The sequence below is a fragment of the Lates calcarifer genome, linkage group LG13 (genome assembly GCF_001640805.2).
Source record: "Lates calcarifer isolate ASB-BC8 linkage group LG13, TLL_Latcal_v3, whole genome shotgun sequence".
In the NCBI taxonomy this organism is placed as follows: Eukaryota; Metazoa; Chordata; class Actinopteri; family Centropomidae; genus Lates; species Lates calcarifer.
Window position 1 is genome coordinate 1,698,527 of NC_066845.1, and position 25,243 is coordinate 1,723,769.

The window sequence follows — 25,243 nt, forward strand, 5'->3', positions numbered from 1 at the left end:
TAAGTTCTCCTGGTAGGATATTAGTCTTGAAGAGAGGGCAGAAATCAGCAGACTGTTAGTGCTCAGTGCCAGATCCTATTGACAGAACAGGAAATACTGGAGTTTGAATAATGGCATTAGCTAAGGTGACAACAGTCCATTGATGTTTGCTTTTGATCTTAAGTCTTTTTTCACTCTGACTATTGGCTCCTTTCAGCTGCCAATAATGTGTAGCTGGTCAGGTTGCAGTGAACATCAATCCTGCAAGCTTCTCAGAGAAATAAATCCCTTTGCGTATGCACACATATGGAAATGCCAAACAAGAAACTATTTCAGACACAAACAGGCCTGATAGTACACTACATTTAAAAGTACAAGCAGATTTCCTGCTGTTGTTTGCTTATCCCTGCTTTGTGCTATGATATGCAGTTTAGGAAAAAAATATATTAAAAAACTGTAATCCACAAAGTCTCTCTTTCCTTCCAATAAGGTGATGGCTTTGCATTTTCACTCCTAAGCTCTGTTAGCTGTATCAGAGGGCAGCCTTCACAGAGGAGATTGTACAACCCCATGTAATGGGCTACTTCAGTTATAAAGGGCAGGTGCTTATCTTGTCCATATAGGATTCCTTGGTCATACTGATCTGGTCTAGAGACATTAGGTCATGACCTTCATGTCCAGGTCTGTGTTGACCTGACCATCTCTGGCGTGGGAACAAGCTCTCAAGTGAAAAATCGGGAGGAAATCCATTGAATGAGATGCTTTCTTTTGTAAGCAACATGCCTTTCTTCCCGTTACCCTCTCCCCTTTTGTAGCTTGCTCTGTGTAAGGGAATCGTGGTTAAGGCAACCAATTTGTTCCACCAAAGGAAGCTGAAATGCTTAGATAATAGGTCTAAATATCAGGGGGTTGTCAGTGTTGTTTTTCTGTACCCTGTTAAATCATAATGAGTAGATCAAGACAAGAGACAAGTCTAAAAGTTAAAAGAGAGGTATGAATCAGTTTTCAGAATTATTAGGATATTCTAAAACATGGTCCCCCCATTACACTGGGTATGATATCAAAGCTGTCTGTTTTTGCTGTTTCCATGGTCGTCTGTCAAAGTCCTTTTTAGTTTACTCATTAAACTATGTTTGTCACTCTGGTATTTAACCTGACACGACTTTGAATGGTAGAATTTTAATTGTGAAATCATACAGCCAAAAATAAGCAGCTTGTTTTGACACAGACTCTTGTTGCATGTAGGCGTTTCCTGCCCCAACCAAGAATTGGCCCTCAACAAGCAAGAGTGTTTGTCTGGGAGCCAGAATTGTAGACAGTCAGGGTTTCCAGTGTTATGAATCCCAGACTGCGAAGCCTGGTAGAGTGAAGAAATAAAAACACCATAGAATAAGAGAGTAATAACATTGCGCCATTCAGGCTCAGATACTGTGTTCATATAGAATAATATATAATAGAAAAATGATGATATGCACTGGATTAGGACTGAAATGATGAAGTAAACAAAAATGACAAAAAATGAATTACATTACTCATTTATCAAAGAGAAACATCCTCTGGTTCTACCTTCTTAAATGTGAGGATTTGTTCCTTTTCTCATTTTTACAAGTTTTTTTCACTATTGGTGACATTTTGGACTACATGATTTATAGATAAAAAAATAAATTAATAAAAAACAATTTGGCAGATTAATCAATAATGATGGTATTCATTACTTGCTTCTTTACACTGGTCCATAGTCAGCACACATTCCTGCCAGTTTGTCTTCTCCATTACATATTATCCCTTTTTGTTTCATGTTCTAAAGCAAAATGGGTCAATTTTGGTTATTAGACCAGAAATATTTGAAATATTTCAGTGCATCCTTGACATACAGTTCTTTCAAATCACATTTGAAAACAAATAAGATCCATTCCATCTGATAGCTTGGCTTACTGTTTCAAGTGACTGTTTTGTTTACAGATAGACTATTGATCAGGGTTTTGTCCTCTCATTTGCTAATATAATCACCCAATGGGAGGATAAATCCTTTCTTGACAAGATGCTGATTACAGGAATTTACCTTAGTTAGGACTATTGACACTGTTCCTTGATATAAAAAAAACACCATTGATAACCATGTTAAGCTGATAACAGCTAAGCTGCTGCAGTCACTTTGCTGTGATTTGTCTTTTATACCATTGACTGCTGGGATTTGAACTGTCAAACTGCAAAGCTTAGCTCAAAACAAAAAAAATGCAAGAGACAAAAACAGTTTAGAACATCTCTCTGGTGTACAGCGTGGACACAAGGGCAAGATTTCTCATGAATATGCCTTTTCACACACAAAAACAATCACACAGAGACAGATGTTGCCCAAGCAGCTGGAAAAGTAAGGAAATCAACTGCATGAAGCCCAAGAGCACTCCAGACATTTCTCTGCAATGTTTGCTAGCCAGAGGTGATCACAGTTTATGTTGATACAAGTCCTGAATGACTATATAGGTTGCTTGTCCCTACCATCTGATACAACCCACAGGAATATCCTCTGAAACAGCACCCCTACAACAGCAGGCATACTGGATCTGCACTGTCAGGGTTACAGTAAGAAGCATGTGGTTAAGTTTATGGAATGGTCACAGTCTAGGCACAAAAGCTGCTTTCTTGGGTTTTTGTGGTTTGGCTCAAATGAGTATTCACTTAGACACACATGGCTAAGTTTTGGAACAACATAATTCACTTGGGAAACGAACAGCAGTCCTCCACATCAAAGTCCTTTGTTTTGTGGACCCATCCATCCATCAAAACTCCCTTGTCCTCCAAAAACATAACTATGTGTTGTAATCGGCTGCTTACACAGATCATCAATGTCATTTTTTAGATTTTTACATAGTGTTTTGCTGTTTTTCATGAACTTTAGGATGTATGGCAGTTGAGTCATAGTTATATTAAAGTGTCTCCATCCAATTTAATTTTCATTAAATAACTTTATGTCATTTCCTCAGTTAAAGTATGTTGAATGGTTTTGTGTGTTTTCTTCATTTGGCTTGCCTGGTGCTGGCATTTCACCGTTGAATCATTGCACATTATTAAATCAAATCTGCTGCTGGCAATACAAAATGGAGAATTTCCAGAGCTGAGCAGAAAAAGGTCTAGTTAATGGATCACATTCTTTTTTATCTTTCAAATAATGAATCTTTCTATTAATGTAGTGCTGACTTTGATGTTGATCCACAGGCATATAAACCATTAGTCATGAAGCTATCTACTTTTATTTTGTCTTTTTTCTTTAACTGTAGGACATCCTTTTTTTCATGGCCTTTGATACCAGACTTGTAAACCAGTTATAAAAAATATTCATACAGTAGATCTATGTATCTGTCTATCTCCTCTTGGTCTGTCTGCGGTAAAAATGCAGGGAGGATAATCAAACTGTGGCCCTATTATATATACACAATGTATATTCTTGTGCTAAATACAGTCATTATTAAAATAGGACACATGCTGTTTTACCAGGTAAAAACTGTGAAAATGCTAATATTAACACTCATGGCGTTAAAAAAAGGACCCTCAACCACTGAAAGCAAGCCCACACAAATGACAGTCCTCAGTGTTCCCAAAGCACCTCTCCCTTGTTAAAGAACATTTCTTGAGATGCTAGAAAATAGACTGGAAAAGACATACTTCTTCACTAAAATCAAGAAAATGAGACTTGGTTGAACAAAAATATTGAAACAGTGTATACTGGAAACAGGTCAGGTCAAATATTTAATACCACCATTTTGATAAATTAGATTTAAGGATGTAATCACAGACATAATACCTTTTTAAGAGGGAGAGTGCTCTGTACTGTTTCTCTGCTGCCATCAGGGACAGGGATGAACACTAGGGGGCAAGCTTAAGCCTTTCTCATATGTCCATGGCATATTAAGGCAATTAGATCTCCTCTCTCCTCTTCCATCCTTTAACACTTCAGACTGTGTGTATGTGTTTGCTTCACAGTGGTATATGACTGTGACAGACTGAACTCACACGTTGTATGTATTTGTTTGGGTGTGGGCTTGCATGTGGCAAGCCACCCACATTAATCTTAATCCAAAAATAATGTTCATGGGGCTACTTAGCATTCTGATTGAGGCTTGGATTAAAAATGAAATCTTTCCCTCTCTTTCTGTCCCCCCTCTCTTTCTATCTCTTTCCCTGTGCCCCCTACATACCCTGTCAACTCTCTGTTGTTGCAGGCTGTCTCTTTAGATGTACTGGCCTTTCTCTCTTTATTTTACCCAGCTTTTTTACTCTTTGTTGAGGCTCCCGTATTGTGGCTACATTCTCTTTTTTTCTGTCTTTCCTTCGTCTCTTGCCCCAACCCATCGTCTCCCTTTCTCCTGTTCCCTCACTATGGAGTCTCTCTCATTGCGCGGTGGCTTCTTTGCAGTGTCGGCCTCAATTTGCATCACTCCTGCGAGTGCAGTGTCAGCTCAGGCCTCCTGATCAAATCCGAGCAGCTGATGACTGCTTTCATCCCACATTTAGCTGCCTTGTGTCTGTGTAGCTGCCTCCCTGTTTCCCACAATTCTTTGCTGGTGCGGGAGTGGTGCCCGCCTGTGTCTGCTGGTCTGTCTGCTGTGTTGGTCTGTCTGTTGTTTGTTGCTGGGGATCGGGGAACAGATGGTGCGCTACGTTTCCCCCTGCAGAGGGTGAGTGCTACAAAGTGCAGCATCATGCAAGATGGGTTTTACTGCAGAAACAACTACTACAGTAGATCTCTTCTATTGTGTGAGTCTTATCAGCACAAATAAACACTACTATATCATGCTTTATGCACAGATAAAATCTTATGTCATCTCTTTACTCCCTGCATACTATAGCATTCCCTCGTGTTCCTTTAAAGGTTTATCCTTGTTTGCCTCTTTAAAAATATTTAATCAGGGATTCTTATAATGCAGCACTGAAACTTTTCACATTAAATTAAAGCTGTAAGATTGAAAGGATTGCCCTTGACTGTTTTCAGTGGATAACGATGGATGGTGAAATATTAAGAGCTTTGTTAAGGGACCTCTTTGTACTTTAGTTGTCTGAGATCCACAGTCGTTTGACAGTTCCCAAGTTGTGTAGAGATTATGGGCTTCAGCAAAACTCCCTGGGTATTGCTGTTGTAGCCAGAAATATATTTGTAGGAAACTAGCATCAGTGCAAGCATGTATGCAGTACGCCCCCCCAGAAGGATGAGTGGGCTTAGTACGGATGATAACTCTCAAGAGGCCCCTCTTTCTAAAATATTAACAAGGTGGTTGAATTCATTTCACTTAAAACATTTTAATTTAATTTATTGCCAATGAGTGTCACCACCGATATTGCCAAAGCACATGAATGGCAGAGATTGGCAGATTGGAGCCATTGCAACCACCATTCGTGTAGCGTTGAATTGTGTGATTCACAGCAGAAGTGCATTTTTAACTGCTAATGAATCAGTTGTGTTTGGAGCAATGCCAGGCACTCCGAAGCCAAGATTAAAACTCTGCTCTTGCTGATCATAACAAAAGCCATGGGATTAGTCGTTGGAGATAGAGTCAAGGTCCTTGCCCACACAGCTAATTGAGCTCTTATCTTGGCCCAGCCGGTAATGCCATTAATCATAAATGGCATGTCATGTTCATGAGGAAGTGTAGAAGCTTCATAAGCTCCTGATGAGCTCTGAAAGTGCACAGTGCTTTGTTTTCAAAAGCCCATGATGCAGAGCTTTGTGGATACAGTATCAAGATTAGTCTCTTAGGAGTGTTCTGTTAGTTAACTTGAACTCATATGAAAAGGTAATACAAACACTGTGATTTATTGCTTTTCTTTATGACCAAATCTGTGTTTAATTCATTGAGGCACAAGCCTCTTGTCTTGCCTTCTGCTGGCTAGTGAGACTAATGATAATCTGTGGGAGCGTTATTTGTTGCTCAGAGCAGACACAGACCCTCTATTTTCTTGTTTACTCTACTTTACTGGAGGCGGTTTACCATAGATATAGCCAACAAAAGTGGAGGAGCAAACATAATCTATTGTTAACCACTGCAGTTGTTGCACAGCTGCTATTTCTAGATGCCCCGTGGAAGCATACTGGTGTACCTATGAAGCTACATGTAGCTACAGTAACTCTCCCTGCTTTCTGTATTATCTGCCTCTAAGCTATTTTCCTCTGTGAAAAATGTGTGTATAACTGAGCACTGTTGTCTTATGACCTTTGATTGAGCTGATTTTCCCCAGGAGAAAGGAAAATAATCGTCTTTTGTGCTCCAGTTTCAAATCATGCATAACTTTAATTGCCAGCCCATGATGAGGTCCATGAGAAAGCTCTAAAACGTGAGTGCTCACATCAGTGTGCACTAGTAAATTAGCATGACAGTGGCGGGTGGCTGTGTTGGGAGTAAGGGGGAGGAGGTGGTGGAGACGGGGTTACGAGCTCAGCAGAATGATTGAAATCCCTGCTGTCAGGTGATGGCTGCTCAGGTGATGCAACACAACGTTAGCGCCTCTCTAAGCAGAATGCAGGCATAGAAGGAGGACTTTAGATGTTTTCATATGAGAGGGGATCAAGAGGGATTTGGCTGTGTGCTGTCTGTTTCTTTCTTGTTTCTCATCAGGGTGGCGTGTCACATGCAGCCTGCAAACATATATGCATAATGTGACGAGGCACACGTACAAACCATCAGCTAATATAAATGTATCACATGGACAGAAGAGTATACATCCTGCCATACATGTTAACACAAATAATCAATCAAAGGATGTTTCATAGAAATGAGGATTCATTGAAAAACATGTTGCCTTTTTATAACCAGTGCCTTAGATGTGTCCATGCCAAGTGACAAATATGTTAGAGGTATTAGCATTGACTAGAATATGCAGACAGTTGAGATAACAGTGACCAAAACGCTTTAACAAAATGTGAAGCTGAGTAGAAAGGTTTTCTCTGAAAACTGGCCCATTCAGTTCAGGATCAAAGATCTTCTATGGAACCATTTAACTATATCATTTTCCAGTGGTTGAAAATTACACGTGGTGTTAGGCACACATTTAAATGCAAGAGTCCAAAAACTGTTTCAGTGCTTAATTAGTGTGGCAATTAGAGATTGATGGATTTTTTTTTCTTTACACACAAAAGAAAATATTACAAAGAAAACATTACAAATCAGAACACTAATGTTAATTTTGACTATTGATTTTCATTTAGTTTTAGTTAAGTGTTCTGACAGAAATGCATATTAGTTTTAGTCATCTGTCTGCAGTAATTCACAGTCTGACTCACCTCAATCTATCTAGGTAGCATTTCCAAACTGTTTGAACAGAACTGCTCTCTAATCTAATTTAGCACAGCTGTTGCTAACCCAGCATTACCGAAGCTACCTGTGCTATTCACTGCAAGAACAACAAATCAGAAGCTGGTTTCACTCACATACTAAAATACTGTTCGTTGTCTGGGTTCAGTTTGAGATGAGGCATTATTGACAGAGACACTTTGGAAAGTGATTCTTTTTAAGAGCAGTCCAACTGGTCTGGGGCCTAAAGCATCTTCTGAATAAGAGATATTTTGAGCAGGGGAGGAGACTGTTTTGCTTATCAGGAGCTAGAGTATATGGTTCTGCAGCTTACTGAAAAAGAGTTAGTTAGCTAGTTAGGGTTTTTTTTTTTTTGTAAAATATAATACATTTTGTCAAAGGTCCCGTTTTCAAAGGTTACTTTTTTGTTTTCGTCTTGTTTTCATGAAAAATAGATTGTCAAATTGTTAATTTGGCATTCAGAACACTTGAGTGTTACAACTCGACAACACTAATATCACCAGTCTACAGGTTAGTTCCTGAACTCACACATATATTGTAATTGGCTGCATTGTGCAGAGTATTAAGTCTTCATCAGCAAGGCATGGGATGGTCCAAGAGTACAATTAAAAGCAGCGTAATGCGTTTGTATTATTCAGACATATCGGGCCCATTAGCGCAAGCACTAGAAATGGCATTCATATTACAATCCACCAAGAGCTTACAAACTGGAGCTCCAGGGAGAAAGGAACAGCTGAAGGATGCAGTTTAAAAATACCAGATTGTTTTTCTCTAGGGCTGGAATGACTCATTACCCAGGCAGCAAAGCAGGAAGTCTTGTCAGTTGGGTCGTCCCACAGTACAGTGACACGCAAATTGCGCCAGCGTATCACTTACAGTGCTACAGTCCTTTTGGGACTGTGACATCAACAGCAATACACACCTAGTACCAGTTGTACACATCTTTGCATAAACAAACACACACACACACACACACACACACACACACACCTGTGTTGGAATTCAGGGAAATGTGTGCAGATTGCAGGAGATTTTTGTTTGCTGTGAGTTAGGGGAAATTCTCAGCTGGCTGCCATATGCTGACGTGTTTATCCCTTCCTCTCATCTCGTGGCTCACTTGTTCAGAAGCGAGGGGTGTTGGGAGATAGCCTGACCAGCCCATCACTCAGATACCGCCGAGCCACCGTGACAACTTGCCACTACTGGATCTTTACTCCGGTCTTATCTGATGGCCGCTTCACCGTGAGGTGTTGTGAAACCGGTGCTCATACGTCACCCGCTCTCCTCCTATCTCTCAGAATGCAGCCTGAGATGATGTTGAGGGGGTTAGAGGGCATATTGGGGGCAGACTGGCATGGCACTCAGCCTTGGATCATCCCTCACCTGGGAGATAAAGAGCAGGAATGATGACTTCCCAGCATGAACTGAGCTTTGGGCCAGCACTCGACCTTTCCAGTAAAAAAGGTGACTGATCCATGGAGGCCTCTGATGTAAAGAACTGCCCTTATCAGGCCAACGGGGAGGAAGAGGAGCAGATAGCAGACAGACTGGTGTGAAGAAATTTAACTGATTCTGGGCTTGGCTGGGTGTGGATGTTACTAATGTCTCTCTGTATTCATCCTCTCCTTTTCTGTTTTCTATCCTTTCCTCCCTCTATTCCTCTTATCAGAGCTCCTCTGCAGAAAAATCCATTTTCCTGCAGTAGCCTGCTTTGTCTGCGCAGGGTGCAGTGGTACTAAGGCGGGTGGTAAATAATGCACAAGTCATTCTCCTTTCATTCTTCCAAAGAATGGAGCGCTCGCTATAAGACCCTCTCTGAAGTGGGCTTATTAAACCAACCAGGCCGCTGCTGTTTCTTTCCCCTTTTTTGGGGGCGTGACAAGAGGAGAAAGTGAGAATGTCCCTAAAAAATATCTGCTGCAAGGGTCCATTATTCCATTCCCTCAACCCTCACCCATCGGAACTAAAAGAAGATTCCAAATGGAAGATGCACAGAACTCCCAAAGTCACTAAGTGTGCCATTGCTGTGGTGCACTGCAGAGATCCTGCAGGCAGGTCTGCCTGATCCCCTGCTGAAAAATAAGATGGCTGACTTGCTTGTGGATTCTCAAACAGTGCTCTGCCTCGTGAGTTTTGGTTTTCTGACATTTACAACAGCAAATATGAAAAAGAGGAGCAGATGGCCTTTGTCCTCTGGACAGATTCAAAGCAATGGTTGATGAAAGTTTGGAAAGCTTGCTCACCTTTCCTGACAAATAGCGCTCTAACCTTGATATGACAGTACTGAGGCTCACTCTGGCATGTCCCTTTTTGGCTTTTTATCACTCCTCTGAGTTTGATCATAGATTTTCTTTTACAGTATATTGTTTTTGATCTGGTCCAGTTTTTCCATTTACTCTACAAATAACAATAAGTGATTTTGTTATCCAACTCCTATTTTCACCCAATTCTGTAACTATACTCCACCAGTACTTCATTTTCAGTCCTGTTGCTGCAAAGTTGTCATTTCTCTTTAAAGCATAGTGGAATATAGAGACCTACTAGTGTGCTTGAAGGTCTCTATCCTTTGCTGTGCTTTAAAATATACAGTAAATACTGTTTGAGTCAACAAAGGCTGGTCAAATTCAGTTTCAAGGCTGCACTTTTCACATGTTTTGGGTTTAAGTGGAAGGTCTCGGATAGAGAATGAATCAGATGTATGCGGAGGCAGGGGAAGATATGAGATCCTATAGCTCACTAATGTCAAAAAATCCACCTACACATGCTCACAGAGAGTATTGCAGCCTCCACAAATATTTACAGAATTTTCAATAGTTTTCATTGCGCAACAAATCCTAACATATCCCTCTGACAGCACTATTTTGGAAAGGAGAGGCCCGTTAAAAAAAAAAAAAAAAAAAAAAAAAAAAATCCAATGTGATGGGAGCAAAACACTGCTGAGAACACTGCTCTTGTTACAGGGCAGAATAGCAGAAGTAGGCCTCGTGTTATTGGCCCTAATACATTTGCTTGCAGGAACGGACTTAAAAGATGAAAGGAAGGGAGAGGTTTGTCTTTTTCAGGTCAACATGCCTCCAGGGCTGCCTACACATTCCAAAATAGATGGATCTACAAGAAAGCTGAATTAGAGAATTAGTTAACGCTTGCACAATGATCTACCTAATCAATTAATTAATTTTATTCTTTTCATTTTCTGCTAGTCTCAGGATGTCCCTCTTCCTCTGGCGATTTCTTACAAATGCTTTTGGGCACACTGTGTCTCTGTGTTCCTCCCAAATGTGTGTCTGATGAGTCATACACAGAGACCAAAAAGGAATTACACAGTCATTGTTTGAGGTAATAGATAACTTATGGCTACTTTATGAGGTGGCACTTCAGAGCATATGTGCTGCGCAAAATGCAGTAATTGAATGTGCTGTAAATAGGAGTCAAAAGATTAAACATGCTGACATTCCAATGTGATGAGATAGACCATGTAAATGCCACCCGCACAAAAAGACAGTCACTACAAGCTGCAAACTGGATGCCACCTGCCCACCTTATACCAGTTATCTGCTCCATTCATCCTCTTCCACACGAGATCCCTCTGACTTCCCTATTCTTAGACAGCAATCCAGTCAGTCTCCGTCAGTCACACATCATTAAAATGTCCCGTTCTTTTAGGGCCACATTTCCCACGTGATTCCCTTTTCATCTCCTCCAAATGAATACTCTCCCATATGTCACGGCACAGCTGAGATGCTTTGTGACATCAACATCAGAGATAACAGCTTGCTGAGCACTGTGCTGCATGGTATGTTATCTCATGGTGAGCTATGTCATTCTGTCTGTCTGAATTTTTGGTGTGAAAAGTAACTCTCAAACACTAACTGACTTAGTGAAGAGTAGTGGAAGAGTCTGTACTTTTTTCAATTATTTAAACTTTGCTCTCACAGAAATAGAAAGAAAAGGGTTTAAATTCCAGGGAAATATTAGAGAATCTTTTTAGAGAGATTTGTTATTTGGTTTTCTTGTTACGTAAACCTGCAACTGATATTTAATGCATTTTTAGGACAGCTGACATCCTATAGTCTTATCAGTGAGGGATTTTATTTTATTTATTCTAACACATTTGAAAACATCAGGAAAACATGCATGGCTAATTGCACATGTAAATATTAGGCTAGGAGCTCTGACTGCATGAATACATTTTTTTAACCATATGGATCTATGTCTGTGTGTGTGTGTTGCATGCCAGGACACACAGGCATAGTATGCTTTGTATCCATTTCAGTGAGTTCAGTGATGTTTGCGGGTACTTTGAGGCAACACTTGCTGGTGAACACGTGTCTATCTGGGGCTTGCCTGGTCTCAGTCAGGTCTCCTGGACTGAGGTGATTGTGCATGACACATTTGCAACCAGTCTGCATAGTCAGCTGGCCAATTCAGCAGAGTGCAATATTGCAAAACTGAAGAAGACTGAGGAAGGTTAGATGACACATTATGACACGTAAAAAAGGTGTCAATAATGGTTTGTCTTGTGAAGTATTCTTATGCTCATTTTCATATGAATTAGACAATCTACTCAAAATACCTCTCTGTGCTGTACAGTACATTCACCCATGCATAACCTTGGAGTGACTAATGTGCGTGCTTGCAGTTGTTTCTATCCTGGGAACAAAGGCTTTGCAAGGTTAAGTCGAGAGTCCATGTCAAGAACAAAGCAGCAAAGGTGCCTTTAGAAATCCTTTTTGGTTTCCCCCACAGCTACTCTTTTCTACACAGCAATTCTCCAAACCAACTAATAGATTACTCACAGAATGACTTTGGTTTAGTCTAGACTGGTCAAAGATCAAGTGCTTGTTTGATGTACTTTTTCCCCAATTGTAACTCACACAAACACAACACTTCATCCAGAGCTATTTTCTTCACAAGCCCAACAAGTGCCATTCTAAGAGGGCTGCTGCCAAACACGGGAATTTCGTAGTAATGAAGCTGTCAGAAAGATGAGGAGTGGATAATTTTTGCAACTGGCTCTACTTCCAGGCTTGGATAACAGAATAGACCATTCTTTGAAAGCTCAACAATGCCTACAGCAAAGACAGGCTACAATGACATCAAACTAGCATCAAACTGTGTAACCACTCATTACAGTGTGTTCTCTGCTAAGACCACCTCAATGTGTTTTCTCATCTTCACATGCCCAAATATATGAGGCTGCCTGTGGGTGCTGTCACTGCTCTCTCCCTCTCCAGCTGACACTTCACATGAGGAGGTGTTAGCATTATCTGAAGCTATCATCCAATATTTACTGGGGCCGTTATCCTTTTTAGATGATACAGCGGTGATTCATTAGGCCTCATTTGCTTGCATGCCAGTGCAATGCATTAACTGTGAGTGCTCACAATCCTCACCAATTTTAAATTGTTGATATGAGAGCCCCAGGACTACATGAGTGACTATGACTCCGTTTGGGAGTGGTGAATCATGTTTTTTTTTTTTTTTTTTTTTTTTTAGAACACCTGAAATATAAGCCTCGTTGAAAATACAATACACTTGTTCTTCTATAAACACAATCAAACAGCAACATACGTACATGATACCCATATCACTGGAATCCACTTAGTCTTTCCAGTGATACCAACATCTGTTTGCATTCATATACAACTAAACTTTTATTTTACTGATATGTTCAGCATCAACATGTTTGCAATTTGCCAAATACTCAAATTACCAATATATCCTCATTACATTAACAGGAAATGTAATTTGGTCACAATTATGTTTTCTAAAAACATATTTGTTTTATATAAACATCATTTCCAGGGGGCAGGGTTGCACTAAATCAGTTTATAACTCAATTTATTCACTGATTGACTGCAAACAAGAAATGGCAGTAACTAATGTAAACTTCCATGTTGCATAAGTGCCACAATATAAACAAACAGAGAACAGCACACAAAGCTTAGCATTAGTTAACTTAATGATTCCAAGACGACAGTTTACTTTATGTTTACATTACCCAAATGTTGGGGGCTGTAGAAGATATAATCAATAGAGGTGAAAAAACACATGAAACTGAGCTTTTAGTTTGACAGTATTAAAGTGGTCTTAAACATGTCTTAAAACTAGCCTATATTCTAAAATGAACATCTATCCATTTATATAGAATTAATTGTGTGAAATCCTTCCCCAAAAAATCCTAATCCCCAGATTTGAAATTACTAAAAACAGATTCTTGAAACATCTGCAGTGCCATTCTGTTGTTGTTGCTGATGTTTCCTCTTACATGTGTCTGTGCAGCATATTTTCATACAATTCTCTAAAGGCTGACACGCTTTGTTTAAAAAAAGAAAAAAAGGATGCCTCCTAAAATGTTGTAAACACCTGTGCTAAAGTCTGCCTGAGAGCTAAGCAACACCTAGACACATGGGGCATGTACTGTAGCAGCTACCCTCATTTATTTTCTCTCCAGCCATGTGTAGATAAGATAAAGTCTTATACACTCTGTTAAGCAAAAATGCTTGGCTGCATTACTGGCAGCCCGCACGGCACAAAACCCAAAGTAGGGCATTCCGAATTTTCACTCCTCTGTGGCTTGAGGAGTACATCTGGACACCCCCACACACTCATGCTTGGTGGATGCCTGCAGTATTTTCAGCTTACATTACTTGAATTACTGCATTTTACAAGGTTTCACATGTGAAAATTGTCCATGTCTGTGGCATGTGGAGGCGGGGACAAAGCAGGATTTGAGCCATTCTGCAAAACCTCATGGGTAGACTTGACTTCTAAGGCCTTCCATGGAACATTTCATAGTGAGCTGTAGCAGCAATGAGGGCGACTTGGTTTGCTGCCAACTATACAATAGAGTTGTGAGCAATGTGCCATTTTTGCCCTCTAATCCAGTCGCACTATGCCATCACACTACAATTAATCCACTGTAGTGGCATTTAAGCATACCCAACTCTATTTCAGCTATCTTTAAATGCAACTTAAAAGAAAAAAGCATTCCCATTTTTGCAACTAAGTTGATTTATAGTCGCAGAAGTGCTGCCCATATGTACAGTTAATGGTGTAACAAGTATCTGTCTTTTACTTAAAGGGACACTTCACCAATTGTACATGACATAGACTGTAAAAACAGTCAAATAGTATTTTCTGTGGCTCTCAGGGTGCTTTGTCAAGTCTTATTTTAAGACTTGACAAAGCACTTAAATTATTTAGGTAACAGTGATCAAGTATCTGAACTTTGGCTTTTAGACTACATAACGGAAACGCAGGAATACATACTCCTTTGGAAGACTGTCAGGTTTGAAAGACATGGACATTTACCAGGTGGGAAGAGTCTGATAAAGGATGGTTGTCGATTTGCAGTAGTAGGTGTGGGATCAATCGTTTGTGAAGCTTGATCTTGGGACTAAAAGTCAGAATATCTTATTGATGCAGACTCTGCTGCATTGACTTTAGCCGATCTTTTTAAATATCCCTCTCACTTCTCCAGCACAAATTTGATAGAAGTGCAATACCAAATCTTAAGGAGAAGTAGCGTGGTAGCAATACCACAATGTAAAATATACCAAATAAGAATCCCGCAACCCAAATCCTAGTAGTATTAAGAGTACTCAAAATATCAAAGGTAAAAGTACCCATTATACAGACAGAATGCAGGGTTAAATTTTTATACTGAAGAATAATGTGAAAACATTACACTGGTGGGGCTAACTTTACCTATTAGCTTTACTTGAGTTTAGTTTGTATGTAAAATAATCATACCTGTCAAAGTGGAGTAAATTGAGTACAACTCTAAAGTGGCATACAGTGTAGTACAGTACAAGCATTAAAATTGTCTTGTACATTATAGTATTGAGTAAACTTACTTTATCAAGTTACTTTCGTGTACAGCACTGACAGATTAAGTGTTGCACAACACAGTCTTGAATGATAGCCCACTGTGAAAGGATTTGAGCAGCTGGGAGGTCAGTGCATCATTCAAGGGGTCGATGGTAATTTGATGGCAGTTGTTGCAAGAGAGAACTCCTTCACTTCCCTCTTCACTTCCCTTCCAATTGTTTGCAAGTCGAGCAGGGATTCGATCAGACAGCCCTCTGATTGCAAGCTCATTCTCTCGCTGTCAGGATATTGCCATCCCACTGCCTGTTGTTTCTGCTGTCACTTCTCAGTAGTATGAGATGACAACATATCTGCCTACCTGCAGTTTTGCAGAGACAGAAGCATTAACTGTATTTTATTGGTATTGATTTAATCTTTTCTCACATACAAAAAAAGGTTCTCATGTATGTGCACATGCATATAGGTTTATGTAGACCAAACTTTTCCACACACACAGACTGTGTTTTTCCTTCTGCCAGCCAACCTCCGGTTCCTTCAGTTATTCATGAGCCATCTGCTTGGGCAAGTGCTGTGTCAGATGTGTGTCAAACAGAACCTCATCTGTCCCCCCCGGTTCGTCTTCTAATTGTGTCCTCGTCTACATGCTGAAGCCGCCACTGATGCCCCTACAACACTCCCTGGTTAACCAAGGGCCTCCCACTCGACTCGCTGGTCCATCATGTCCTAAATAACCTGTTTGATCTAATGTGTGCATCTTTATTTAAGATCATAACATCTGGTTCATCAATGTTGTAAGGGCAAGCACAAATCTGTCTTTGTGTGCTTCTGTGTGTTTGTATTTGTTGGTGTGTGCCTTCCTCTGGGAAGTGGGATGAAAATGAATCAGATCTGCGCAGAGACACAGAAATATGAGCAACGTTTTTTAATAATAAACATTAAATCTACTTATTATGAAAGGGAAAAGGTAAAGGCAAAGGTCAATGTTAACCAGAATCACATCATAGTAAATAAGACACCAACAGGAAATGAAATTATACAGCATCAAGGTTGAAAAAGTCATGGAATGTTCAACTGAAGAAATATTACTTGTGCCAGAAGTAAGAATAATTGCGCTGCACACCAAGTAAAAGGAGAAAAGTAGCTCTTTTGAACACTATGCACTCAGTGACAGGGTAAATATGGTTACCAAAAAAGGGCCAATGTAGCTTTCCGCAACCTTTTCCATGTGAATATGCCCTACCAACCAATCCCCCTGCAATTCAGTGATGCTCTTGGAAGTGAAGATCATTTCCTCTCAATGATAAAACTTTTTTCACAGGCTTATGAGGGAATAGATGTTCAAAGCAAACTTAAATGGAATATTCTCCTGGTCTGCTATGACAGTGTAACTGTAGGCTACTCTATAATTCTCAGCTCTCAAAAACTCTTCATAAGTGAAAAGTACAAGTACTGATTTTGGGACGTACTCAAAAAAGTTAAAGTGCAGGAAAGGAGATTCATCTACTGCAACAAGAGTACATGTAATTAGTTCTACATCCAGGACAGTGTCACTCAAACCTCATTAAAGCCAAAAGTGAAGGCTCGATGAATCACTCAGGAGTTGAGAACATGAATTTATGTCCATTTTCCCAATTTTTCAACTTTGTTGCAGTGTGTTCACTTTTTGGCTCATAAGAGTTCTGGACTGTCTGTCAGTTTCTAAAATGGATGAAGCCTTGGAAGAAATGTCTGACTTACTGCACTTTTCTGTGAAATACCCTGGTGATTAAATATTCATTATTATTTGTCATAAACCAATTATAATCACAAAGGGTGGGCCAGAACTTAAATACACATGCTTGTATTCTGGTTGAGTGTGATTGAAGGGCATTTTTACATAGCTAACAACCTGCTTTATGCAAAATTAAAAGCAGTTCATCATTAACATGTAGCTTGATAGCCAGGTTGACCACGTCATCTTTGTTTCTGGTGGAGAATAGTGAAGGGCAGAAGGGAGAGCAAATGGAAGCATAATAGTCAGCCACTGGTGATAGGTTTGAGAGAGAAAACAAATAAACATATAACACTGACAAAAACAGTAATACAATAACCGATTTTAAAAAAAAAAAAAAGGGTGCTAGAGCCCCAGTCACCAGCCCTTCCAGTGATGGTATACAGTAAATGCCAAGTTGAAAGTCAAAGATGAGTTTAAAAAAAAAATAAAAAAAATTCTAAAACAAACATAAAAGTGGCACCTACCAAAGAAAAAAAACACAAGACATAATCTATTCTTAATGTTAGAATGAAATCTACCTTGCACTACTACTCATAACAACTTTGTGTTTGTGGGTCTGCACTGCAGAGTTATTTCCCATTACTACTCTCAGCTTGCAAAGTCATTTATAGTTGGATGGGCTGTGCTAAAATTGGGCTTCACACAACTGTCAAACCCTATACAGTTTCTCTAAGTTATTCATTTCAAAATGATATAAAAACAATTTATGTATGCATGAATGGATTCACACAAGATACACAACCTTACAGAGGGAGATCATGACTATATTAAATGCAGGCCCGCCTCTGAGCGACACAATAATGTATGATTTCAGAAGGAGGCCAGGGGGTCCCTCTGGAGAACCACTGTGATTCATCTCTGACAGAGACATCACTTTCACTCTGGGCCAAGGGGATAAGACTGTCATGTTAGCCGTCCCTGCCCAATCCCCAGCCCTTCAAAGTAAAGCCACTGTGATGAATCGGAGGGCTTCTGAATGTGCTCTCCCGACATGCCCTCTGTGTTCATTTCGGGTTTCAGAGCACAAGGAAGGGATTAAATGCATGTAGTATTTTCAAAATAAGAGAAAGGAGAACCAAGAGATTGTTTAGAGCTCCAAACATGCCAGGGACACAAATGAGCGAGGAGTCTGATTAAGTGGTACACTCATAAAATAAATAAGCAAAGCTGTCTGCGCCCACTCATACCACTCCTGTGGGCATCTCTGTTTTTACAACTCAATATAATGTCCTTTAGCTACTCCTAGAGCACTGATAACAATATTTTTGGACTGAAGTTACAGTTTGCGGATATTATTTGTCTACAACACTGATTGCTTTAATGGCCAAAAATGTTTTTCTTTCAATATTTAATTTTCCTTTTTTGACCATGGGTCAAAACTTTCCTGAAATCCATGGTAATGAAATTCTTTAAAGTAACTTATTAACAAGTTTCACTGCAGGTCTTGCAGATTGTCATACCTGAAGCTGGCTGGAAAAAATTGTATCTTCACTCTCATGGCATCAGCCAGGCCAATATCTAATTTCTGATAGAGGACCAAATATCAGCCCTATTTACTGCAACTAAACTGTCCTCAGCTATATCACATGATTCTGGAGAATTAGTTTTGACAGACAATTTAATTAATCAAGCAGGGTGGCTGCATCATCAAGTGGTCGCCTGCAATTCTTTAACCTGCCATATTGTCAGGCACCCATTGTACACAGGAGTACTTGCCTTGGAGGAGAGGGAGGAGGTTAAATGATGTACTTTACTTAAAGCTGAGGGGGCCACAGTGTCAAGTCAGGAGGAAACAAAGAGGCTTGTCTGCACTTAAACAGAAGTGATGATTGCTATTGCACGATAATATAGCTTTCAGAAAAGAGGCCACTGGCAGGGTCTGAAACAGGAAGGCAGCGCTTGGAGCCATGTTTTGACACAGCAGATAGGGGAAGATTAATTTTGAAACCAAAGCTGGCAGAAGACGATAAGGAATGGATTTTTTTTTCTTTCCACAACCTTGTTGTATTTTAAGATATTAAAGTTTGTGTCAACAACTCAACAACAGCTATGAGGACAAACAGCCAACATAAGTTGCGTTGGGTGTAATCTTTACTATGATTTAGATATGAAGCAGAGACAACAAAGTAGTGATGAAAATAAAAGAGGAAAGCCCAGCATTGTTGGTTGACCGATCAATAGTGCGAACACAGCTTTTACATCAGCTGTATATAGATACACTGCAAGTCTCTGGAGTGGAAGGTGAGAAGTCATGCAGAGGTTACTCAGAAATGAGATTATGAAACAAAATAATACAAAGATGTCAGGAAGCCACGACTCCTTGATTTATTTTTGTAACATATGGTAATGCAATCAGTGTGGTGCAGATGTGAAGATGCGGTTAGTGAGCAAAAAATAATTGGGATGGAGTTGATGACATTGTGGGGCTTACACTGTCATTCAACAGATGCTAACAAAGACAAGACATATTATGCCGAGAGCTGAGGAAACCAGGCTTTGACATGCAACGCGTGGGTGGAAATAGCCTGTTAATGAATAGACAGCAGAGGGGGGAAAAATGAAGATGGCAGAGGAGATACACGAAGCGTGCTATGCGATAAAATATTGCTATTGTTAGGCAGTGCTGAGGGAAAAGTGCTGCGATGCAGAAAGAGTGGAAAGTCTTGACAGCTTTCCGGTGGCAGTCTGACGGCTGAGCAGGGAGATTGGAGGGAAAGTGCAGCAGAGGGCTGCTGTCAGGCCACACCAGAGCTCCGTTTAACAAGGTCCAGAGATGAGCTGCACCAAAACACATTGCAAGGGAATGAGGAGAGGGAGAGTAGGAATGGAGGAAGGGCTGAGTAAGGCTCATGCATTTTTCCAGATTCTCTCCACCTGTCATGCCTGCAAGCCTGGGATTCCTCACATGTGTATGGGAGCAGAGATTGGAAATCCTCAGTAAGGACAGGAGGTTAAGAGGATTCAGAGATTTGGAGGAGTACCTGCCATTATACAGTATGCTGATACTAGACTGTCCTGTGACACTTTGACCTCTACGTGAAGGAATGTGTGAGCCCCAACAGATGCGCTTCATTTTTACCTCAGCTGTACCTACAACAGTGTAATGTCTGAAGTGATCATTCACATGCGGTAATCCAGTCCATTTCACTTATCATGGCACTGTGCAGCAAGCCGATCTGAACCATAGCAGAGGACAAGCAGAAATAATTAATGCGAGCAAATGCGGAATACGCCTTATTTTAAACATGGATGCCTTCAGGGCAAACACATACAAGAATCTTACAAGCCTTGCTCTGAGTGCTACCACACCTCTTGTATATCTCATCTTCATGCTGCACTTAGAAAAAATGTTTCAGTCATGGCTGCGCAGTGGAAACTCTAGCAGGGCCTCTGTAGCCCTCTTTCCACCTTGGCCCCAGGCATCAATCTCTTAGCCTGACATGAAAGCTTATCTCCCAGCGTCAGGCTAAATGTCAACCTCAGGAACGCTGAAACACCATTAGTTATGTCCGCCCTATTAGAGCAAGCTAATTCCACATAAAAGCCACCCACCCAATTTTAAATGAGTCTGCCTTCACAAGGCTCTCCTCAGCTGCTTAGGTCTTCACGTCAGCAGAGGCAGCGGGGAGGAGATGTGTCCCCAGACCCCAAAAACATCACTGTTAAAGTACATGCTGAATGACTGTTACAAAGAGAATTCCCTTCTCTGTTGTTAGGTGCTGAACCTCACACTTTATACCATAGAATGTTTTAGATTTTGCCGGATTTGTCCGTTTTGTAATTTGATAGTGTGTGCAGTTTAATTGGCGGAAATTTGTGCAAATGAATTATTGCTCATATAGTAACATCCTGACTCTTTTCAAAACATAATAAAAAACTACACATCTATTTCATTTATAGTTACACATGCTACACCCACATGCTCTATATCTGGCTAATTCTCAGTTCTTTTAAAGGGTTTATGCATCTTACATCCTGACCTGGATTCATTCAGTTCTACACATTTCTGTGACTGTATTTGCACTGTGACTTTTAATATTTACATACATTATTTACTATTCAACTGTCTTGATTTCTGTCTCCTTAGGGGGGCGACTCCTGTTTCTGGTGATGTGGCTGAACCTTGTGCCTCAAACTAACAGCTGCCCTGCCAAGTGTGTGTGCTACAGTGAGCCCAGGCCCACTGTGGCTTGCCAACAACAAGGACTGTTTTCCATCCCTACTGAGATCCCTGTGCGGAGCCAGCGGATATTCCTCCAGAACAACAAGCTAACGGTGGTCAGATCCACCAGCTTCAGCTCTTGCCACAATCTCACTGTTCTCTGGCTCTACTCCAACAACATCAGCTACATCGAGGCTGGAGCCTTCTACGGCCTGGAAAAACTGGAGGAACTGGACATTGGAGACAACAGCAACCTCCGCACCATCAGCCCTACAGCCTTCCGGGGCTTAACTAAGCTGCATACCCTCCACCTGCACAGGTGTGGCCTGTCAGAGCTCCCCGTTGGGGTTTTCCGAGGAATGTTCTCCCTACAGTACCTTTACCTGCAGGACAATAACATTCTAACCCTGCATGATGACACTTTTCTGGACCTTGCCAACCTTACCTATCTCTACCTGCACAATAACAAGATCAAGATAGTAACAGACAACATGTTTCGAGGCTTAATCAATCTGGACCGCCTACTGCTACATGAAAACCGGGTTATCTATGTCCAACCTAGGGCTTTTAGTGATCTTGGTAAGCTGAAATCTCTGTTCTTGTTCTTCAACAATCTTACTGTATTGTCAGGGGAGACCATGGACCCCTTGGTGTCCCTTCAGTATTTGCGTTTAAATGGAAACCAGTGGATCTGTGACTGCCGTGCGAGGACCTTGTGGGACTGGTTCAAACGTTTCAAAGGTTCCAGCTCTGAGTTGGAGTGCAATGTTCCTGATTTCCTGGCAGGAAAGGACCTGAAACGTCTGAAAAGTGAAGACTTGGAGGGGTGTGTGGAAATGCCTCAAATCCAGACCAATCTCTTCAGCTCCAAGGCACAGTCTGGGAAATTCCCTTCTACCGAAAATCCTCTGGGGGACACCATCCCCAGGTGCTGCCTCGGAGATAACGACAAGTCCTCCATCCTGTCTGGCAAAAGCCGCCAAATCACTAACAACCCCCTCAAGGAAAAAGAGAACATGTCCAAGACTAAATATAAGGAGCCGGAACGAACAAAAAACGAGACCCAGAACAAGCAGAATGATGGACCACTGGGAACCTTGATCCAACACCCTGGACAAGTCTTTGGAAAATCTAAACCCTGACCTTATAGACAATCTGGAATCATCTACAGCGTCGAACAAAAAGAAAAAGAAGTGTTCCAAAAAGCCCAAATCAGACACCCACTGCATCAAAGGCCGGGGTTCTACTTTGCAAGTGCTTCGCTTTCTCTTCATTCCCATGATCTGGATATCTCTAGCCATGTCTTAGGACTCCTGATCTCACTCTGAATACAGGACTCAAGATTGTTGATGCTCATGACAATGATACAGAAGATGCAGTGACATCTACAACAGGCAGTGACTGAAAAGCGAGGAGTCTCGTTGACCCATTGTGGGTGAGGACAAACAATAATGAAGACGTTAGAGTACATTTAACAAAATGGATGCCTTTACAGAACACTACAGATCTAATGTATATAATGAATTGGTGCCCAAAATTGTTTGTTCTCTATGTACTTAACTGTACTGTGTCTAAGCTACACTTTGGAGACTCCTCCCTTTTTCCCTCCCAAAAGCTTTTACTGCTTAGACAGACCACTGAAAGAAAAAAAAAAGAAAAAGAAAAAAAAAGATTTGAATAAAGACAAAAACAATAAAAAAGAAATACAGGAAATCAGAGACAGAGCGCACACAAAGAATGTTGGGTCCGTTTAATGAAGATAAACGATCTCCCCCGATTATTTATTCAAAGTGATGCATTTGTTGGGTAATGTTATGTTTTTTATGTTTATAAAAACAAAATGTTTTACCTCCCCCAGTTTCAGTTCTATTTTCATGACAGAGAGGGTATATGGGTAGCATTTACCAAAAGAATGCTGTCAGTTTGTTTATGGAGATTGCAAAGGAACCATAGATATGCATTTTATTTTACTTGTGTACAAGTATGAATATATTATGAATAAAAGTTCTTATTTCGTAGATCATGTTGATATTGCGTGGTATTTTCCAAGAAAACAGAACACATGGACATCTCAGCTTTTCAAATGTGAAGTTTTGCTACTTTTCTTTGTTTTACAAATGTAAATTTGTTTTTTTTAGGTTTTGAACTATTGTTTGTTGTTGTTGGACATATTCTCTATTTTCATTTTACAAAGTAATCATAAAAATAATCAAAACATTACTCATTAATGAAAATAATATTTTGTTGCAACCCCCCTACTTCAAGAAAAACAGGAAAGAAATAGCAAGAAATTACTTCTTGTACTTAATACTTGCAGCTTATGAAGATCTATTCTGCTCTGTTGCTGGTGTACTGTTTTAATGAGGTGAAGAAAAACTAAATTAGAGGGGTCTTTATTTTAAGACTGTGTCAGCAAAACTGTTCTAAATGAGAACCAAAATGCATTTGAATTTACAAATTGCATTTGAATTTAGCAGTAACAGCAGCTCATATTATATCCCGCTAACCATACTGAGAGCCAAACAACTTTCCTCCTCCTAAACAGATGGTGGACCCACTGTGGGGTGCTCATTGTTTTTCAGGATTGTTGGGAGAGTGATGACCGACTGTTTTGTCAAATCTGGCCTCATCCCTAACCTCAGGCGTCCAGATTTTGTTTGTTTTCTCTTCAGCCTCTTCAGGACTTTGGCATCACAGTGTTTTGAGACACTGCAGAGAAGGCCTGCATGAGCCCAGCTGAAATAGAAACAAATTACCCTCTCATTGATATGCATTTTGAACTTTTCACCTCTACTTTTCAACTGATGAGCCACCTGTTTTAACTTTGATCTTAAATTGGTCAAGGAACCACTGGTCCAAGAATAATTCACACGAGAATTAAATTATCAGGCCTCTGTTTGATATTCAGTAGTTACAACCTCTGTTCTCACTACAATCTCCTCAGGCTTTGTGAAAGAGCAAACAAATCAATGATTATGCAATAATCTGCAATTTAAAACAAGGTCAACATCCAACGTCAACATCCATCCATGCAGTATATTTACAAGTCTTAAGTGACTGCTGCACATGCAGTATGATGATGTTGAATGAAATGCCCTAGGCAGCTGAACAAAATTCTGCATATGATTAGACTTAGTTATGTATATTACAGACACTGCCACATTCCTCATAATTTTGAGTGAATTATTAGACAGTGTATGAAAATGCAGAGGGAATATTCAAAAACTGACTCTTCATATCACAACCTTGACTTTGAGAGCTTTAAAAGACCCTCAAGGCATCATAGTACTGTTTTGCTTTCCTGACATGAAAAATACCGTATAAAACTCTAGAATTCAAAATATTTTAAGCTCTCAAATTGTCACTGTCACGGGGTGAGTATCTGTAGTGGGTCCCATGCTGTGGTGTGTCCACAGGCCAGGATAATGTAGAGACCTATATTCTGCACCAAATTAAATCAAGATCTTGTCAACAGGCCTCAATATATCTTGCACCAAGTGAAAGGATTAGAAGGCAGGGTCTCCACAAATCCCCAGAGCTTTCCATTGATGTCGATTAACCCTGGAAAGTAAGAGGACTGAAGGGGACCTGAGACGATATTGATCTTGGGTAGGAATCAACGGGGAAAAATCAACAAGGCCCCTCCAATAGAGTCCCGCTACCCTCTTCTGATACACAAGCAGCTGCATGCTGAGAGGATGTCAGTGATTGTGTCTGATTCAGTCAAACCTCTCATGTATATCTGCTCAGGCAATCATCAAATAGTACTCCCTATCTCAATCCCATTCATATGTTAAAATGACTGTTGTATGGATAAGGACCTGCTACTCTACTACTGCACCTCTACTGTAATGCATAAAGGAGTTCATTACAGATAGACCTAACATAATATTCACTCCTTGACATGGCAGCAGACATGCAGAAAGATTACGACCATTACTGCCATTGCAAGTTTTTTGTTAACTGTATAAACAGCTCTCTGCTACTACTCTGCACCAGTCACATTTTCACAATTTTCTTTAATGAATTTCTGCATTTGACTGAGAAAAATATGTGTGATGTCTGTCATGTGTATTTTCCAGATATACATTCAGATTATTATTATTTTTTAAATGTACTCATGTTACAATAACAGTTTTTGTACTGCCACCTTTTTTCCACAGGAAGTTGCAGTCTCAATAGAAATCATTT

At 40.3% G+C, this 25,243-nt stretch overlaps 1 protein-coding gene across 1 annotated transcript in view; it reads left to right on the forward strand.

The window, feature by feature from the left end:
• Positions 1–23,070, forward strand: part of rtn4r (reticulon 4 receptor) — a 40,421-nt gene extending 17,351 nt beyond the window's left edge. The window contains 2 exon segments of the mRNA XM_018662282.2: positions 20,978–22,152; positions 22,154–23,070. Of these exon segments, the coding sequence (XP_018517798.1) occupies positions 20,978–22,152; positions 22,154–22,360 (1,382 nt within the window). The 3' untranslated portion in view covers positions 22,361–23,070.
• The last annotated feature ends 2,173 nt before the right edge of the window (positions 23,071–25,243 follow it).